The 19,631-nt window shown below is 40.4% G+C and overlaps 1 protein-coding gene across 1 annotated transcript in view; it reads left to right on the top strand.

Moving 5' to 3' along the window:
- Positions 1–19,631, top strand: part of CHP1 (calcineurin like EF-hand protein 1) — an 86,616-nt gene that overhangs the window by 31,628 nt on the left and 35,357 nt on the right. Inside the window, exon 3 of the mRNA XM_053697873.1 lies at positions 7,337–7,417. Coding sequence (XP_053553848.1) covers positions 7,337–7,417 — 81 coding nt within the window. The remainder of the gene's footprint in view (positions 1–7,336; positions 7,418–19,631) is intronic.

The raw sequence follows: 19,631 nt of genomic DNA, 5'->3' as shown, positions 1-19,631 counted from the left end.
ATACCAAGAGATTGAAGAAAAATTGATAATAGAAGTAAATTAGAAAGTTGCTTAAAATTTGCATGCTCTATCTGAATAATGAAAGAAAACATTTTGTATTTCATATCTCTTTTAATTTACAAATAAATTTGAATTCTTTTTTTTTTAAATTGTATTTATTTTTTATTTTAAATCTCCTGGTGATAATATTTATACTTAAATGGATGCTGATTTGACAAGTATTCTCTGTGCATTAGGTATAATTACTAATCGGTATCCATGTTGTTTGGATATGGCACCAATCTACTATTAAACATAAAAAAAAAAAACCTGTATAGTTTTCTCCAACATTGGTGTGTCCGGTCCACGGCTTCATCCATTACTTGTGGGAATATTCTCTTCCCCAACAGGAAATGGCAAAGAGCACAGCAAAAGCTGCCCCTCCTCTGGCTCCGCCCCCCAGTCATTCTCTTTGCCGCTCTGAACAAGTAGCATCTCCACGGAGATGGTGAAGAGTATGTGGTGTCAGTTTGCAGACTTTTCTGCTCAAGGTATGACTAGTCCATTTTCTAACAAGACTTAGTAATGCTAGAAGACTGTCATTTTCCCTCTTTGGGATCGGTAAGCCATTTTCTTAAACTCATAACAGAATGAAGGCTTATTAATGGGCTATATACTGGTTGACACTATTGAGGGCTAAATCGATTGCTTTATTCGATATTTATATGTGGTTTGAAGTGTTTTAACACTTGAGAATAATTTGATAACGTTTTTAAGCGCCAGGCAGTCGTTTAGTCACCTTTCCCAGTCAGGAAGGGCCTTTCACTCTAGTAGGCAGAGCCTCATTTTCGCGCCTTTATTGCGCAGTTTCTTTTGGATGCAGTGCATGCAGCTTCATGTGAGAGGGTCTGGTGGCCATTAAAAACGTTCCTGGAAGGCTTATTTCTGTGGCGAATAACCCCCAAGGACAGGTGAAGCCGCAGCAAACGCTGTGGCTGGGACTGTAGTGGGTTTAAAATTGTTAATTGATAAAACAGCTCCGGTTTCCTCATTTAAGAGGTTACAAACTTGAAAATTGGGGTGCAATACTTTTAAAGCATTAAGACACTAGGGTGCAAATTTGGTAAAGATCGGATATTTCCTTCATAGTTTTTCACACATTCAGAAATAAAGTGTGCTCTGTTTAACATTTAAAGAGACGGTAACGGTTTTGTTTAAAAACGGTTTTATTGCATTATTAGCCTGTATAAGCCTGTCTAACATGTCTGTACCTTCAGATAGAACATGTTCTGTATGTATGGAGGCCAAGGTGGTCCCCCCTTCAAATGTATGTGATAATTGTGCCATGGCGTCCAGACAAAGTAAGGACAGTACTGTCACATTTAATAAGGTTGCCCAAGATGATTCCTCAAATGAAGGTAGTGGGGGTAGTTCACCATCCTCTCCTTCTGTGTCAATACCAGTTATGCCCGCGCATGCGACTCCTAGTATATCTAGCGCGCCAATGCTTGTTACTATGCAACAGTTAACGGCAGTAATGGATAATTCTATAGCTAATATTTTATCCAAAATGCCAGCATTTCAAAGAAAGCGTGATTGCTCAGTTTTAAATACAGTAGAGCAAGAGTGCGCTGACGATAATTTATCTGTCATACCCTCACACCAGTCAGAATTGGCAGTGAGGGAGGGTTTGTCGGAGGGAGAAATTTCTGATTCAGGAAGAGTTTCTCAACAGGCAGAACCTGATGTTGTGACGTTTAAATTTAAGTTAGAGCATCTCCGCGCCTTACTTAAGGAGGTACTAACTACTCTGGATGATTGTGACTCTTTGGTCATTCCAGAAAAATTGTGCAAAATGGACAAATTCCTAGAGGTCCCTGTGCACCCTGATGCCTTTCCGATACCTAAAAGGGTGGCAGACATAGTGACTAAGGAGTGGGAGAAACCAGGCATACCTTTTGTCCCACCTCCTATATTTAAGAAAATGTTCCCCATGGTCGACCCAAGGAAGGACGCATGGCAAACAGTCTCTAAGGTTGAGGGGGCAGTTTCTATGCTAGCCAAACGCACGACTATTCCCATTGAGGACAATTGTGCTTTCAAAGATTCTATGGATAAAAAATTGTAGGGTTTGCTTAAAAAGATTTTTGTTCAGCAAGGTTTCCTCCTCCAACCAATTTCGTGCATTATTCCTGTCACTACGGCGGCGTATTTTTGGTTCGATGAACTAGAAAAGTCGCTTAATATGGAGACTCCATATGAGGAAGTCATGGACAGAATTCACGCACTTAAGTTAGCTAATTCCTTTATTTTAGATGCCGCTTTGCAATTGGCGAGGTTAGCGGCGAAAAATTCAGGGTTTGCAATTGTGGCGCGCAGAGCGCTCTGGCTAAAGTCTTGGTCGGCGGATGTATCTTCCAAGACAAAATTGCTTAATATTCCTTTCAAAGGTAAGACCCTTTTTGGACCAGAATTGAAGGAGATTATTTCAGACATCACTGGGGGAAAGGGCCATGCCCTCCCACAGGATAGGCCTTTTAAGGCTAAGAATAAGTCCAATTTTCATTCCTTTCGTAACTTCAGGAACGGACCGTCTCCTAACTCTGCAGCCTCTAGACAAGAGGGTAACGCTTCCCAGGCTAAGCCAGCTTGGAAACCAATGCAAGGCTGGAACAAGGGTAAACAGGCCAAGAAGCCTGCTGCTGCTACCAAGACAGCATGAAGGGGTAGCCCCCGATCCGGGACCGGATCTAGTAGGGGGCAGACTTTCTCTCTTTGCTCAGGCTTGGGCAAGAGATGTTCCGGATCCCTGGGCACTAGAAATAGTCTCTCAGGGTTATCTTCTAGAATTCAAGGAACTTCCTCCAAGGGGAAGGTTCCACATGTCTCGCTTATCTTCAGACCAGATAAAGAGACAGGCATTCTTACATTGCGTAAGAGACCTATTAAAGATGGGAGTGATACACCCAGTTCCAACAGCGGAACAAGGTCCGGGGTTTTACTCAAACCTGTTTGTAGTTCCCAAAAAAGAGGGAACTTTCAGACCAATTCTGGATTTAAAAATTCTAAACAAATTCCTCAGAGTTCCATCGTTCAAAATGGAAACCATTCGAACAATTTTACCTACAATCCAGGAGGGTCAATATATGACTACCGTGGATTTAAAGGATGCGTACCTACATATTCCTATCCACAAAGATCATCATCAGTTCCTAAGGTTCGCCTTTCTGGACAAACATTACCAGTTCGTTGTTCTTCCGTTCGGTTTAGCCACTGCTCCCAGAATCTTCACAAAGGTGCTAGGGTCCCTTCTAGCGGTTCTAAGACCGAGGGCATTGCAGTGGCACCTTACCTAGACGACATTCTAGTCCAAGCGTCGTCCCTTTCCAGATCAAAGGCTCATACAGACATTGTATTAGCCTTTCTCAGGTCTCACGGGTGGAAGGTGAACGTGGAAAAGAGTTCCCTGTCCCAGTCTACAAGAGTTCCCTTTCTGGGAACAATAATAGATTCTGTAGAAATGAAGATCTTTCTGACAGAGGTCAGAAAATTAAAGCTTCTAAAGGCTTGTCAAGTTCTTCATTCTATTCCTCAGCCTTCCATAGCTCAGTGCATGGAAGTAATAGGTCTAATGGTGGCAGCAATGGACGTGGTTCCTTTTGCTCAAATTCATCTAAGACCATTGCAACTGTGCATGCTCAGACAGTGGAATGGGGATTATGCAGACTTGTTTCCCCAGATTCAAGTAGACCAGTTAACCAGAGACTCACTCCGTTGGTGGTTGACTCGGGATCACCTGTCTCAGGGAATGAGTTTCCGTAGACCAGAGTGGGTCATTGTCACAACCGACGCCAGTCTATTAGGCTGGGGCGCGGTCTGGGACTCCCTGAAAGCTCAGGGTCTATGGTCTCGGGAAGAGTCTCTTCTCCCGATAAACATCCTGGAACTGAGAGCGATATTCAATGCGCTCCGGGCTTGGCCTCAACTAGCGAAGGCCGGATTCATAAGATTCCAGTCGGACAACATGACGACTGTAGCTTGCATCAACCATCAGGGAGGAACAAAGAGTTCCTTGGCGATGAGAGAGGTATGCAAGATCATCAAATGGGCGGAGGATCACTCCTGCCATCTATCTGCAATTCACATCCCAGGAGTGGACAACTGGGAGGCGGATTATTTGAGTCGTCAGACTTTCCATCCGGGGGAGTGGGAACTCCACCCGGAGGTCTTTGCCCAGTTAACTCAATTATGGGGCATTCCAGACATGGATCTGATGGCGTCTCGTCAGAACTTCAAGGTTCCTTGCTAGGGATCCCAGGGATCCCAAGGCGACTCTAGTGGATGCATTTGTGGCGCCTTGGTCGTTCAACCTAGCTTATGTGTTTCCACCGTTTCCTCTCCTTCCCAGGCTCGTAGCCAGGATCAAACAGGAGAAGGCCTCTGTGATTCTGATAGCTCCTGCGTGGCCACGCAGGACTTGGTATGCAGACCTGGTGAATATGTCATCGGCTCCACCATGGAAGCTACCTTTGAGACAGGATCTTCTAGTACAAGGTCCATTCGAACATCCAAATCTAGTTTCTCTGCAGCTGACTGCTTGGAAATTGAACGCTTGATTTTATCCAAGCGTGGGTTTTCAAATTCAGTGATAGATACTCTGGTCCAAGCCAGAAAACCTGTGACTATAAAGATTTACCATAAAATATGGAAAAAATATATCTGTTGGTGTGAATCCAAGGGATTCTCCTGGAGTAAAATTAAAATTCCTAAGATTCATTCCTTTCTCCAAGAGGGTTTGGATAAAGGGTTGTCAGCGCGTTCTCTAAAAGGACAGATTTCTGCTTTATCTGTTTTGTTACACAAACGCCTGTCAGCTGTGCCAGATGTACAAGCTTTTGTATAGGCTTTGGTCAGAATCAAGCCTGTTTACAGACCTATGACTCCTCCTTGGAGTCTAAATTTAGTTCTTTCAGTTCTTCAAGGGGTTCCGTTTGAACCTCTACATTCCATAGATATTAAGTTACTATCTTGGAAAGTTCTGTTTTTGGTTGCTATTTCTTCTGCTAGAAGAGTTTCTGAATTATCTGCTTTGCAGTGTGATCCACCCTATCTGGTGTTCCATTCAGATAAGGTCATTTTGCGTACCAAACCTGGTTTTCTTCCAAAAGTAGTTTCCAACAAGAATATTAACCATGAAATAGTTGTTCCTTCTCTGTGTCCGAATCCAGTTTCAAAGAAGGAACGTTTGTTACACAATTTAGATGTGGTCCGTGCTTTAAAGTTCTATTTAGACGCAACAAAGGATTTCAGACAAACTTCATCTTTGTTTGTCGTTTACTCTGGTAAGAGGAGAGGACAAAAAGCTACTGCTACCTCTCTTTCTTTCTGGCTGAAAAGCATCATCCGATTGGCTTATGACACTACCGGACGGCAGCCTCCTGAACGAATCACAGCTCACTCTACTAGGGCTGGGCTTCCACATGGGCCTTCAAGAACGAGGCTTCTGTTGATCAGATATGTAAGGCAGCGACTTGGTCTTCTCTGCACACTTTTGCCAAATTTTACAAATTCGATACTTATGCTTCTTCGGAGGCTATTTTTGGGAGAAAGGTTTTGCAAGCCGTGGTGCCTTCCGTTTAGGTAACCTGATTTGCTCCCTCCCTTCATCCGTGTCCTAAAGCTTTGGTATTGGTTCCCACAAGTAATGGATGACGCCGTGGACCGGACACACCAATGTTGGAGAAAACAGAATTTATGCTTACCTGATCAATTTCTTTCTCCAACGGTGTGTCCGGTCCACGGCCCGCCCTGGTTTTTTAATCAGGTTTGAAAAATTTCTTTCTCTATACACTACAGTCACCACGGCACCCTATAGTTTCTCCTTTTTTTCTCCTAACCGTCGGTCGAATGACTGGGGGCGGAGCCAGAGGTGGGGCTATATGGGCAGCTTTTGCTGTGCTCTTTGCCATTTCCTGTTGGGGAAGAGAATATTCCCACAAGTAATGGATGACGCTGTGGACCGGACACACCGTTGGAGAAAGAAATGTATCAGGTAAGCATAAATTCTGTTTTTATCAAATATAAAGCACAGAAGTCACATTCCATCTCTGCAGTGTTTTTTTTTTTTTATTGTCCCCTGCCATATGTGAGTAACCTTACAGAGAGAAATCCCAATATTTTCTTTCATGATTTGGATAAAATATACAATTTTAAACCACTTTTAAATTTACGTTTATTAAATTTGTTTCATTCTCTTATCTTTTGCTGAAGGAACAGCATTGCACTACTGGCAACTAGCTGAGCACATCTAGTTAGCCAATCACAAGAGACAAATGTGTGTTGAAACCAATCAGCTTCTAGCTCCAAACAAGGGATACCAAGAGAATGAATCACATTTGAAAGTAGAAGTGAATTTAAAAGTCTTAAAGGGACAGTCAACACCAGAATTGTTGTTTAAAAAGATAGATAATCCCTTTCTTACCCATTCCCCAGTTTTGCATAACCAACAAATTTCTAATACACGTTTTACCTCTGTGATTACCTTGTATCTGAACCTCTGCAAACTGCCCCCTTATTTCAGTTCTTTTGACAGACTTGCATTTTAGCCAATCATTGCTCACTCCAGGGTAACTTCACATGCATGAGCTCAATGTTATCTATATGACACACATGAACTAATGCCCTCTAGTGGTGAAAATCTGTCAAAATGCATTCAGATTAGAGGCAGCTTTCAAGATCTAAGAAATTAGCATATGAGCCTACCTAGGTTTAACTTTCAAATAAGAATACCAAGAGAAGAAAGCAAAATTGGTGGTAAATTGGAAAGTTATTGTTGAAAGTTTATTTTGGACTTGACTGTCCCTTTTAAAATTTATATACTTTGAATCATGCAATTTTAATTTTGACTTTTCGGTCCCTTTTAAACACTGAGATATATTCCTAATAGTTTTTGCCTAATTGACTCTTGTGCAACACATGGTTCTCCATTACGCAAATAGTACCTACCCACATACCGTGCAGTAGAGGTTCGGTATGAGCCTGCTCCTCTCTATTGCATTTGTCTGATTTTATACTCCCTGGGTATGTTCAGTTATTTAGAATCATAATGGCAATGTGATATCTTGGCAAAATTGTTTATTCAAATTGTGTGTGTCTGTGTATATAGATGCATACTAAGTGTGTGTATTATATAATAACCTTACTAAAGCTTGTTCGCTGACCTAAATATGGGAGGAGAGAAACTGTTTTGTTCCTCATTTGGTAAGTTTGGACACTCCTACTTTATGTACCTGATCAGAAATCTGCATAATCCTTTTCATACTAAAAAATTTACATTTGCTTTTTATTCTTATTTCAGTCGGGAAGATTTTCAGCGGATACCAGAACTGGCCATCAATCCTCTAGGAGACCGAATTATCAATGCATTTTTTGTAGAAGGGTAACTGTTGGCTTTTATTTATATTAAAAAAAGATAAATATACAGTGGTAGATGTATATAGACATTTATTTATTTAATTATTTATTTATTTATATATATGTATATATATATATATATATATATATATATATATATATATATATATATATATATATATTTTCACACTCACTGGACACTTTATTAGGTACACCTGTTCAATTGCTGGGTAACAGAAATTGCTAATCAGCCAATCACATGGCAGCAACTCAATGCATTTAGGCATCTAGATGTGGTGAAGACGACTTGCTGAAGTTCAAACCGGGCATCAGAATGGGTAAGAGAGTTTTTAAGTGACTTTGAACATGGCATGGTTGTTGGGTATTTAAAAAAAAACTGGTGATCTACTGGGATTTTCACGCACAACCATCACTAATGTTTACAGAGAATGGTCCGAAAAAGAGAAAATATCCAGTGAGCGGCAGTTGCGTGGATGAAAATGCCTTGTTGATATCAGAGGAGAATGGGCAGACTGGTGCAAGATGATAGAAAGGCAACAGTAACTCAAATAACCCCTCGTTACAACCAAGGTATACCATCTCTGAACGCACAACAACAATGTTGAACCTTGAAGCAGATGGGCTACAGCAGCAGAACACCACACCGGTGACACTCCTGTCGAGCCTAACAGAAAACTGAGGCTACAATTTGCACGGGCTCACCAAAATTGGATAATAGAAGATTGGAAAATCATTGCCTGGTCTGATAAGTCTCGATTTCAGTTGCGACATTCAGATGGTAGGGTCAGAATTTGGCATAAACTACATGAAAGCATGGACCCATCCTGCCTTGTATCAATGGTTCAGGCTGGTGGTGGTGTAATGGTGTGGGGGATATTTTCTTGGCACACTTTGGGCCATTAGTACCAATTGAGCATCGTTTAAACCCCACTGCCTACCTGAGTATTGTTGCTGACCATGTCCATCCCTTTGTGACTACAGTGTACCCATCTTGATGGCTACTTTCAGCAGGATAATGCACTGTGTCACAAAGCTCAAATCATCTTAAACCTGGTTTCTTAAACATGACAATGAGTTCACTGTACTTAAATTGCCTCTACAGTCACCAGATCTCAATCCAATAGAGCACCTTTGGGATGTGGTGGAATGGGAGATTATTATCATGGATGTGCAGCCGTCAAATCTGCAGCAACTGCCTGATGCTATCATGTCAATATGGACCAAAATCTCTGAGGAATGTTTCCAACTCTTTGTTGAATCTAAGCCACAAAGAATTAAACCAGTTCTGAAGGCTAAAGGGGGTCCAACCCTGTAGTACCAAGGTGTATCTAATAAAATGGTGTGTGTGTATATATATGTATGTATATATATATATATATTTTATGTGTAGAGAGAGAGAGAGAGAGAGAGAGAGAATGAATGAATGAATATAAATGGAGAGATGTATCACAATTTTTTTTTATTTTTTTTTTCTCTTTACCTGAAAGGGACTTTTTTTTTTTTTTTTTTTTTTTTTTTTTTTAAATCTCTTCAAAATGTATGATTTAAGTCAGTGCTCAACAAGTTTGTTCAAAATGTAGGAGCCAGGAACGTTTGGCCATCCCTATGATGGGTGTGTGTGTGTGTGTGTGTGTGTGTGTGTTTTGGCATTTAAAAAAAAAAAAAAAAAAGCACAGTTGACTTGAGTACCTTCTACTGCCATCCAAATGCAGGTTGACTTGAGTACCTTCTACTGCCATCCAAATGCAGGTTCCCATTAATGTATTGACTTTAATGGTTAGGTGTGTGCTTTCAACCAGTTCAGAGACTATATATTTGTACTTACTGCATCTTGACATAACTCCAATGTTTAAACACTTAGAAGCCCCTCTTTAAAATAAAGCCCCTATACAGGTTGTGGTAATCGTGATTGCAGAAATGTACCAACAAAAACCTCCAGGGGCAGTTGGGTATTTGTTACCCATGATTATTTAACTACCCTTCATCAGGTATTGAAACATGTAGATGTGAGGGAAATGGATGTTTTAGGTGGAGGGTTAAAAGCAAATGGAGAATATAACAGTGTCTCTGATTTTCGGTAGTGTAATGCGAGGGAGTATAGAGACCCATACGTTTTTTGTTTTCTTTCATGTAATTAGCAAGAGTCCATGAGCTAGTGACGTATGGGATATACATTCCTACCAGGAGGGGCAAAGTTTCCCAAACCTCAAAATGCCTATAAATACACCCCTCACCACACCCACAAATCAGTTTTTACAAACTTTGCCTCCTATGGAGGTGGTGAAGTAAGTTTGTGCTAGATTCTACGTTGATATGCGCTCCGCAGCAGGTTGGAGCCCGGTTTTCCTCTCAGCGTGCAGTGAATGTCAGAGGGATGTGAGGAGAGTATTGCCTGTTTGAATTCAATGATCTCCTTCTACGGGGTCTATTTCATAGGTTCTCTGTTATCGGTCGTAGAGATTCATCTCTTACCTCCCTTTTCAGATCGACGATATACTCTTATATACCATTACCTCTACTGATTCTCGTTTCAGTACTGGTTTGGCTTTCTACAACATGTAGATGAGTGTCCTGGGGTAAGTAAATCTTATTTTCTGTGACACTCTAAAGCTATGGTTGGGCACTTTTTTATAAAGTTCTAAATATATGTATTCAAACATTTATTTGCCTTGACTCAGGATGTTCAACATTTCCTTATTTCAGACAGTCAGTTTCATATTTGGGATAATGCATTTGAATATATCATTTTTATCTTACCTTAAAATTTGACTTCCCTATGGGCTGTTAGGCTCGCGGGGGCTGAAAATGCTTCATTTTATTGCGTCATTCTTGGCGCGGACTTTCTTGGCGCAAATTTTTTTTTCTATTTCCGGCGTCATACGTGTCGCCGGAAGTTGCGTCATTTTTGAAGTTTTTCGCGCCAAAAATGTCGGCGTTCCGGATGTGGCGTCATTTTTGGCGCTAATAGCATTTAGGCGCCAAATAATGTGGGCGTCAATTTTGTCTCCACTTTATTTAAGTCTCATTATTTATTGCTTCTGGTTGCTAGAAGCTTGTTCACTGGCATTTTTTCCCATTCCTGAAATTGTCATTTAAGGAATTTGATCAATTTTGCTTTATATGTTGTTTTTTCTATTACATATTGCAAGATGTCCCACGTTGCAACTGAGTCAGAAGATACTACTGGAAAATCGCTGCCTGGTGCTGGAACTACCAAAGCTAAGTGTATCTGCTGTAAACTTTTGGTAGTTGTTCCTCCAGCTGTTGTTTCTATTAAATGTCATGACAAACTTGTTAATGCAGAAAATATTTCCTTTAGTAAAGTACCATTACCTGTTGCAGTTCCATCAACATCTAATGTTCAGAGTGTTCCTGATAACATAAGAGATTTTGTTTCTGAATCCATTAAGAAGGTTATGTCTGTTATTCCTCCTTCTGGTAAACCTAAAAAGTCTTTTAAAACTTCTCTTTATACAGATGAATTTTTAAATGATCATCATCATTCTGATTCTAATGATTCTTCTGATACAGAGGATTCTGTCTCAGAGGTTGATGCTGATAAATCGTCATATTTATTTAAAATGGAATTTATCCGTTCTTTACTTAAAGAAGTCCTAATTGCATTAGAAATTGAGGATTCTGGTCCTCTTGATACTAAATCTAAACGTTTAGACAAGGTCTTTAAATCTCCTGTGGTTATTCCAGAAGTTTTTCCTGTTCCTGGTGCTATTTCTGAAGTAATTTCCAGAGAATGGAATAATTTGGGTAATTCATTTACTCCTTCTAAACGTTTTAAGCAATTATATCCTGTACCATCCGACAGATTAGAGTTTTGGGACAAAATCCCTAAAGTTGATGTGGCTATTTCTACCCTTGCTAAACGTACTACTATTCCTACGGCAGATGGTACTTCCTTTAAGGATCCTTTAGATAGGAAAATTGAATCCTTTCTAAGAAAAGCTTATCTGTGTTCAGGTAATCTTCTTCTTAGACCTGCTATATCATTGGCTGATGTTGCTGCAGCTTCAACTTTTTGGTTGGAAACTTTAGCGCAACAAGTAACAGATCATGATTCTCATAATATTATTATTCTTCAACATGCTAATAATTTTATCTGTGATGCCATTTTTGATATTATCAGAGTTGATGTCAGGTTTATGTCTCTAGCTATTTTAGCTAGAAGAGCTTTATGGCTTAAAACTTGGAATGCTGATATGTCTTCTAAATCGACTCTACTTTCCCTTTCTTTCCAGGGTAATAAATTATTTGGTTCTCAGTTGGATTCTATTATCTCAACTGTTACTGGTGGGAAAGGAACTTTTTTACCACAGGATAAAAAATCTAAAGGTAAAAACAGGGCTAATAATCGTTTTCGTTCCTTTCGTTTCAACAAAGAACAAAAGCCTGATCCTTCATCCTCAGGAGCAGTTTCAGTTTGGAAACCATCTCCAGTCTGGAATAAATCCAAGCCTTCTAGAAAAGCAAAGCCAGCTTCTAAGTCCACATGAAGGTGCGGCCCTCATTCCTGCTCAGCTGGTAGGGGGCAGATTACGTTTTTTCAAAGAAATTTGGATCAATTCTGTTCACAATCTTTGGATTCAGAACATTGTTTCAGAAGGGTACAGAATTGGTTTCAAGATAAGACCTCCTGCAAAGAGATTTTTTCTTTCCCGTGTCCCAGTAAACCCAGTGAAAGCTCAAGCATTTCTGAAATGTGTTTCAGATCTAGAGTTGGCTGGAGTAATTATGCCAGTTCCAGTTTTGGAACAGGGGCTGGGGTTTTATTCGAATCTCTTCATTGTACCCAAGAAGGAGAATTCCTTCAGACCAGTTCTGGATCTAAAAATATTGAATCGTTATGTAAGGATACCAACATTCAAAATGGTAACTGTAAGGACTATCTTGCCTTTTGTTCAGCAAGGGCATTATATGTCTACAATAGATTTACAGGATGCATATCTGCATATTCCGATTCATCCAGATCACTATCAGTTCCTGAGATTCTCTTTCCTGGACAAGCATTACCAGTTTGTGGCTCTGCCGTTTGGCCTAGCTACAGCTCCAAGAATTTTTACAAAGGTTCTCGGTGCCCTTCTGTCTGTAATCAGAGAACAGGGTATTGTGGTATTTCCTTATTTGGACGATATCTTGGTACTTGCTCAGTCTTCACATTTAGCAGAATCTCATACGAATCGACTTGTGTTGTTTCTTCAAGATCATGGTTGGAGGATCAATTTACCAAAAAGTTCATTGATTCCTCAGACAAGGGTAACCTTTTTAGGTTTCCAGATAGATTCAGTGTCCATGACTCTGTCTTTGACAGACAAGAGACGTCTAAAATTGATTTCAGCTTGTCGAAACCTTCAGTCACAATCATTCCCTTCGGTAGCCTTATGCATGGAAATTCTAGGTCTTATGACTGCTGCATCGGACGCGATCCCCTTTGCTCGTTTTCACATGCGACCTCTTCAGCTCTGTATGCTGAACCAATGGTGCAGGGATTACACAAAGATATCTAAATTAATATCTTTAAAACCGATTGTCCGACATTCTCTGACGTGGTGGACAGATCACCATCGTTTAGTTCAGGGGGCTTCTTTTGTTCTTCCGACCTGGACTGTAATTTCAACAGATGCAAGTCTTACAGGTTGGGGAGCTGTGTGGGGGTCTCTGACGGCACAAGGGGTTTGGGAATCTCAGGAGGTGAGATTACCGATCAATATTTTGGAACTCCGTGCAATTTTCAGAGCTCTTCAGTCTTGGCCTCTTCTAAAGAGAGAGTCGTTCATTTGTTTTCAGACAGACAATGTCACAACTGTGGCATACATCAATCATCAAGGAGGGACTCACAGTCCTCTGGCTATGAAAGAAGTATCTCGAATTCTGGTTTGGGCGGAATCCAGCTCCTGTCTAATCTCTGCGGTTCATATCCCAGGTATAGACAATTGGGAAGCGGATTATCTCAGTCGCCAAACGTTGCATCCGGGCGAATGGTCTCTTCACCCAGAGGTATTTCTTCAGATTGTTCAAATGTGGGAACTCCCAGAAATAGATCTGATGGCTTCTCATCTAAACAAACTTCCCAGGTATCTGTCCAGATCCCGGGATCCTCAGGCGGAGGCAGTGGATGCATTATCACTTCCTTGGAAGTATCATCCTGCCTATATCTTTCCGCCTCTAGTTCTTCTTCCAAGAGTAATCTCCAAGATTCTGAAGGAATGCTCGTTTGTTCTGCTGGTAGCTCCAGCATGGCCTCACAGGTTTTGGTATGCGGATCTTGTCCGGATGGCCTCTTGCCAGCCGTGGACTCTTCCGTTAAGACCAGACCTTCTGTCGCAAGGTCCTTTTTTCCATCAGGATCTCAAATCCTTAAATTTAAAGGTATGGAGATTGAACGCTTGATTCTTGGTCAAAGAGGTTTCTCTGACTCTGTGATTAATACTATGTTACAGGCTCGTAAATCTGTATCTAGAGAGATATATTATAGAGTCTGGAAGACTTATATTTCTTGGTGTCTTTCTCATCATTTTTCCTGGCATTCTTTTAGAATTCCGAGAATTTTACAGTTTCTTCAGGATGGTTTAGATAAAGGTTTGTCCGCAAGTTCCTTGAAAGGACAAATCTCTGCTCTTTCTGTTCTTTTTCACAGAAAGATTGCTAATCTTCCTGATATTCATTGTTTTGTACAAGCTTTAGTTCGTATGAAACCTGTCATTAAGTCTATTTCTCTTCCTTGGAGTTTGAATTTGGTTCTGAGGGCTCTTCAAGCTCCTCCTTTTCAACCCATGCATTCATTGGACATTAAATTACTTTCTTGGAAAGTTTTGTTCCTTTTGTCTCTGAATTATCTGCTCTTTCTTGTGAGTCTCCTTTTCTGATTTTTCATCAGGATAAGGCGGTGTTGCGAACTAATTTTGAATTTTTACCTAAGGTTGTGAATTCCAACAACATTAGTAGAGAAATTGTGGTTCCTTCATTATGTCCTAATCCTAAGAATTCTAAGGAGAAATTGTTGCATTCTTTGGATGTTAGAGCTTTGAAATATTATGTTGAGGCTACTAAGTCTTTCCGAAAGACTTCTAGTCTATTTGTCATCTTTTCCGGTTCTAGAAAAGGTCAGAAAGCTTCTGCCATTTCTTTCATGTAATTAACAAGAGTCCATGAGCTAGTGACGTATGGGATATACATTCCTACCAGGAGGGGCAAAGTTTCCCAAACCTTAAAATGCCTATAAATACACCCCTCACCACACCCACAAATCAGTTTTACAAACTTTGCCTCCAAGGGAGGTGGTGAAGTAAGTTTGTGCTAGATTCTACGTTGATATGCGCTCCGCAGCAAGTTGGAGCCCGGTTTTCCTCTCAGCGTGCAGTGAATGTCAGAGGGATGTGAGGAGAGTATTGCCTATTGAATGCAGTGATCTCCTTCTACGGGGTCTATTTCATAAGGTTCTCTGTTATCGGTCGTAGAGATTCATCTCTTACCTCCCTTTTCAGATCGACGATATACTCTTATATTTACCATTTCCTCTACTGATTCTCGTTTCAGTACTGGTTTGGCTTTCTACAAACATGTAGATGAGTGTCCTGGGGTAAGTAAGTCTTATTTTCTGTGACACTCTAAGCTATGGTTGGGCACTTTATTTATAAAGTTCTAAATATATGTATTCAAACATTTATTTGCCTTGACTCAGAATGTTCAACTTTCCTTATTTCCAGACAGTCAGTTTCATATTTGGGATTATGCTTTAATTATCATATTTTTTCTTACCTCAAAAATTTGACTTTTTCCCTGTGGGCTGTTAGGCTCGCGGGGGCTGAAAATGCTTCATTTTATTGCGTCATTCTTGGCGCGGACTTTTTTGGCGCAAAAATTCATTTCCGTTTCCGGCGTCATACGTGTCGCCGGAAGTTGCGTCATTTTTGACGTTATTTTGCGCCAAAGATGTCGGCGTTCCGGATGTGGCGTCATTTTTGGCGCCAAAAGCATTTAGGCGCCAAATAATGTGGGCGTCTTATTTGGCGCCAAAAAATATGGGCGTCGCTTTTGTCTCCACATTATTTCAGTCTCATTTTTCATTTGCTTCTGGTTGCTAGAAGCTTGATGTTTGGCATTTTTTTCCCATTCCTGAAACTGTCTTATAAGGAATTTGATCTATTTTGCTTTATATGTTGTTTTTTCTCTTACATATTGCAAGATGTCTCACGTTGCATCTGAGCCAGAAGATACTACAGGAAAACCTCTGCCTGCTGGATCTACCAAAGCTAAGTGTATCTGCTGTAAACTTTTGGTAGCTATTCCTCCAGCTGTTGTTTGTATTAAATGTCATGACAAACTTGTTAATGCAGATAATATTTCCTTTAGTGATGTACCATTGCCTGTTGCAGTTCCCTCAACATCTAAGGTGCAGAATGTTCCTGATAACATAAGAGATTTTGTTTCTGAATCCATAAAGAAGGCTTTGTCTGTTATTTCTCCTTCTAGTAAACGTAAAAAGTCTTTTAAATCTTCTCTCTCTACAGATGAATTTTTAAATGAACACCATCATTCTGATTCTTTGGACTCTTCTGGTTCAGAGGATTCTGTCTCAGAGATTGATGCTGATAAATCTTCATATTTATTTAAGATGGAATTTATTCGCTCTTTACTTAAAGAAGTACTAATTGCTTTAGAAATAGAGGATTCTAGTCCTCTTGATACTAATTCTATACGTTTGGATAAGGTTTTTAAAGCTCCTGCGGTTATTCCAGAAGTCTTTCCTGTTCCTAATGCTATTTCTGCAGTAATTGCTAAGGAATGGGATAGATTGGGTAATTCATTTACTCCTTCTAAACGTTTTAAGCAATTATATCCTGTTCCGCCTGACAGGTTAGAATTTTGGGACAAAATCCCTAAAGTTGATGGGGCTATTTCTACCCTTGCTAAACGTACTACCATTCCTACATCAGATGGTACCTCGTTTAAGGATCCTTTAGATAGAAAAATTGAATCTTTTCTAAGAAAAGCTTATCTATGTTCAGGTAATCTTCTTAGACCTGCTATATCATTGGCTGATGTTGCTGCAGCTTCAACTTTTTGGTTGGAAACTCTAGCGCAACAAGTTACAAATCGTGATTCTCATGATATTATTATTCTTCTCCAGCATGCTAATAATTTCATCTGTGATGCCATTTTTGATATTATTAGAGTTGATGTTAGATTTATGTCTCTGGCTATCTTAGCCAGAAGAGCTTTATGGCTTAAGACTTGGAATGCTGATATGGCTTCTAAATCAACTCTACTTTCCATTTCTTTCCAGGGAAACAAATTATTTGGTTCTCAGTTGGATTCTATTATTTCAACTGTTACTGGTGGGAAAGGAACTTTTTTACCACAGGATAAAAAGTCTAAAGGTAAAAACAGGGCTAACAATCGTTTTCGTTCCTTTCGTTTCAACAAAGAACAAAAGCCTGATCCTTCGTCCTCAGGAGCAGTGTCAGTTTGGAAACCATCTCCAGTCTGGAATAAATCCAAGCCTGCTAGAAAGGCAAAGCCTGCTTCTAAGTTCACATGAAGGTACGGCCCTCATTCCAGTTCAGCTGGTAGGGGGCAGGTTACGTTTTTTCAAAGAAATTTGGATCAATTCTGTTCACAATCTTTGGATTCAGAACATTGTTTCAGAAGGGTACAGAATTGGTTTCAAGATGAGACCTCCTGCAAAGAGATTTTTTCTTTCCCGTGTCCCAGTAAATCCAGTGAAAGCTCAAGCATTTCTGAATTGTGTTTCAGATCTAGAGTTGGCTGGAGTAATTATGCCAGTTCCAGTTCCGGAACAGGGGATGGGGTTTTATTCAAATCTCTTCATTGTACCAAAGAAGGAGAATTCCTTCAGACCAGTTCTGGATCTAAAATTATTGAATCGTTATGTAAGGATACCAACGTTCAAGATGGTAACTGTAAGGACTATATTGCCTTTTGTTCAGCAAGGGAATTATATGTCCACAATAGATTTACAGGATGCATATCTGCATATTCCGATTCATCCAGATCATTATCAGTTCCTGAGATTCTCTTTTCTAGACAAGCATTACCAATTTGTGGCTCTACCGTTTGGCCTTGCTACAGCTCCAAGAATTTTCACAAAGATTCTCGGTGCCCTTCTGTCTGTAATCAGAGAACAGGGTATTGTGGTATTTCCTTATTTGGACGATATCTTGGTACTTGCTCCGTCTTTACATTTAGCAGAGTCTCATACGAATTGACTTGTGTTGTTTCTTCAAGATCATGGTTGGAGGATCAATTTACCAAAAAGTTCTTTGATTCCTCAAACAAGGGTAACCTTTCTGGGTTTCCAGATAGATTCAGTGTCCATGACTTTGTCTTTAACAGACAAGAGACGTCTAAAATTGATTACAGCCTGTCGAAACCTTCAGTCTCAATCATTCCCTTCGGTAGCCTTATGCATGGAAATTCTAGGTCTTATGACTGCTGCATCGGACGCGATCCCCTTTGCTCGTTTTCACATGCGACCTCTTCAGCTCTGTATGCTGAACCAATGGTGCAGGGATTACACGAAGATATATCAATTAATATCTTTAAAACCGATTGTTCGGCACTCTCTAACGTGGTGGACAGATCACCATCGTTTAATTCAGGGGGCTTCTTTTGTTCTTCCGACCTGGACTGTAATTTCAACAGATGCAAGTCTCACAGGTTGGGGAGCTGTGTGGGGATCTCTGACGGCACAAGGAGTTTGGGAATCTCAGGAGGTGAGATTACCGATCAATATCTTGGAACTCCGTGCAGTTTTCAGAGCTCTTCAGTTTTGGCCTCTTCTGAAGAGAGAATCGTTCATTTGTTTTCAGACAGACAATGTCACAACTGTGGCATACATCAATCATCAAGGAGGGACTCACAGTCCTCTGGCTATGAAAGAAGTATCTCGAATTTTGGTTTGGGCGGAATCCAGCTCCTGTCTAATCTCTGCGGTTCATATCCCAGGTGTAGACAATTGGGAAGCGGATTATCTCAGTCGCCAAACGTTGCATCCGGGCGAATGGTCTCTTCACCCAGAGGTATTTCTTCAGATTGTTCAAATGTGGGGGCTCCCAGAGATAGATCTGATGGCCTCTCATCTAAACAAGAAACTTCCCAGGTATCTGTCCAGATCCCGGGATCCTCAGGCGGAGGCAGTGGATGCATTATCACTTCCTTGGAAGTATCATCCTGCCTATATCTTTCCGCCTCTAGTTCTTCTTCCAAGAGTAATCTCCAAGATTCTGAGGGAATGCTCGTTTGTTCTGCTAATAGCTCCGGCATGGCCTCACAGGTTTTGGTATGCGGATCTTGTCCGGATGGCATCTTGCCAACCATGGACTCTTCCGTTAAGACCAGACCTTCTGTCTCAAGGTCCTTTTTTCCATCCGGATCTGAAATCCTTAAATTTAAAGGTGTGGAGATTGAACGCTTGATTCTTGGTCATAGAGGTTTCTCTGACTCCGTGATTAATACTATGTTACAGGCTCGTAAATCTGTATCTCGAGAGATATATTATAGAGTCTGGAAGACTTATATTTCTTGGTGTCTTTCTCATCATTTTTCTTGGCATTCTTTTAGAATACCGAGAATTTTACAGTTTCTTCAGGATGGTTTAGATAAGGGTTTGTCCGCGAGTTCTTTGAAAGGACAAATCTCCGCTCTTTCTGTTCTTTTTCACAGAAAGATTGCTATTCTTCCTGATATTCATTGTTTTGTACAAGCTTTGGTTCGTATAAAACCTGTCATTAAGTCAATTTCTCCTCCATGGAGTTTGAATTTGGTTTTGGGAGCTCTTCAAGCTCCTCCGTTTGAACCTATGCATTCATTGGACATTAAATTACTTTCTTGGAAAGTTTTGTTCCTTTTGGCCATCTCTTCTGCTAGAAGAGTTTCTGAATTATCTGCTCTTTCGTGTGAGTCTCCTTTTCTGATTTTTCATCAGGATAAGGCGGTGTTGCGAACTTCTTTTGAATTTTTACCTAAAGTTGTGAATTCCAAAAACATTAGTAGAGAAATTGTGGTTCCTTCATTATGTCCTAATCCTAAGAATTCTAAGGAGAAATCATTGCATTCTTTGGATGTTGTTAGAGCTTTGAAATATTATGTTGAAGCCACGAAATCTTTCCGTAAGACTTCTAGTCTATTTGTTATCTTTTCCGGTTCTAGGAAAGGCCAGAAAGCTTCTGCCATTTCTTTGGCAT

Source organism: Bombina bombina, chromosome 1, assembly GCF_027579735.1.
Source record: "Bombina bombina isolate aBomBom1 chromosome 1, aBomBom1.pri, whole genome shotgun sequence".
Taxonomy (NCBI): Eukaryota; Metazoa; Chordata; class Amphibia; order Anura; family Bombinatoridae; genus Bombina; species Bombina bombina.
The sequence above is the reverse complement of the archived record's forward strand: the minus strand, read 5'-3'. Positions and strand labels throughout refer to the sequence as shown.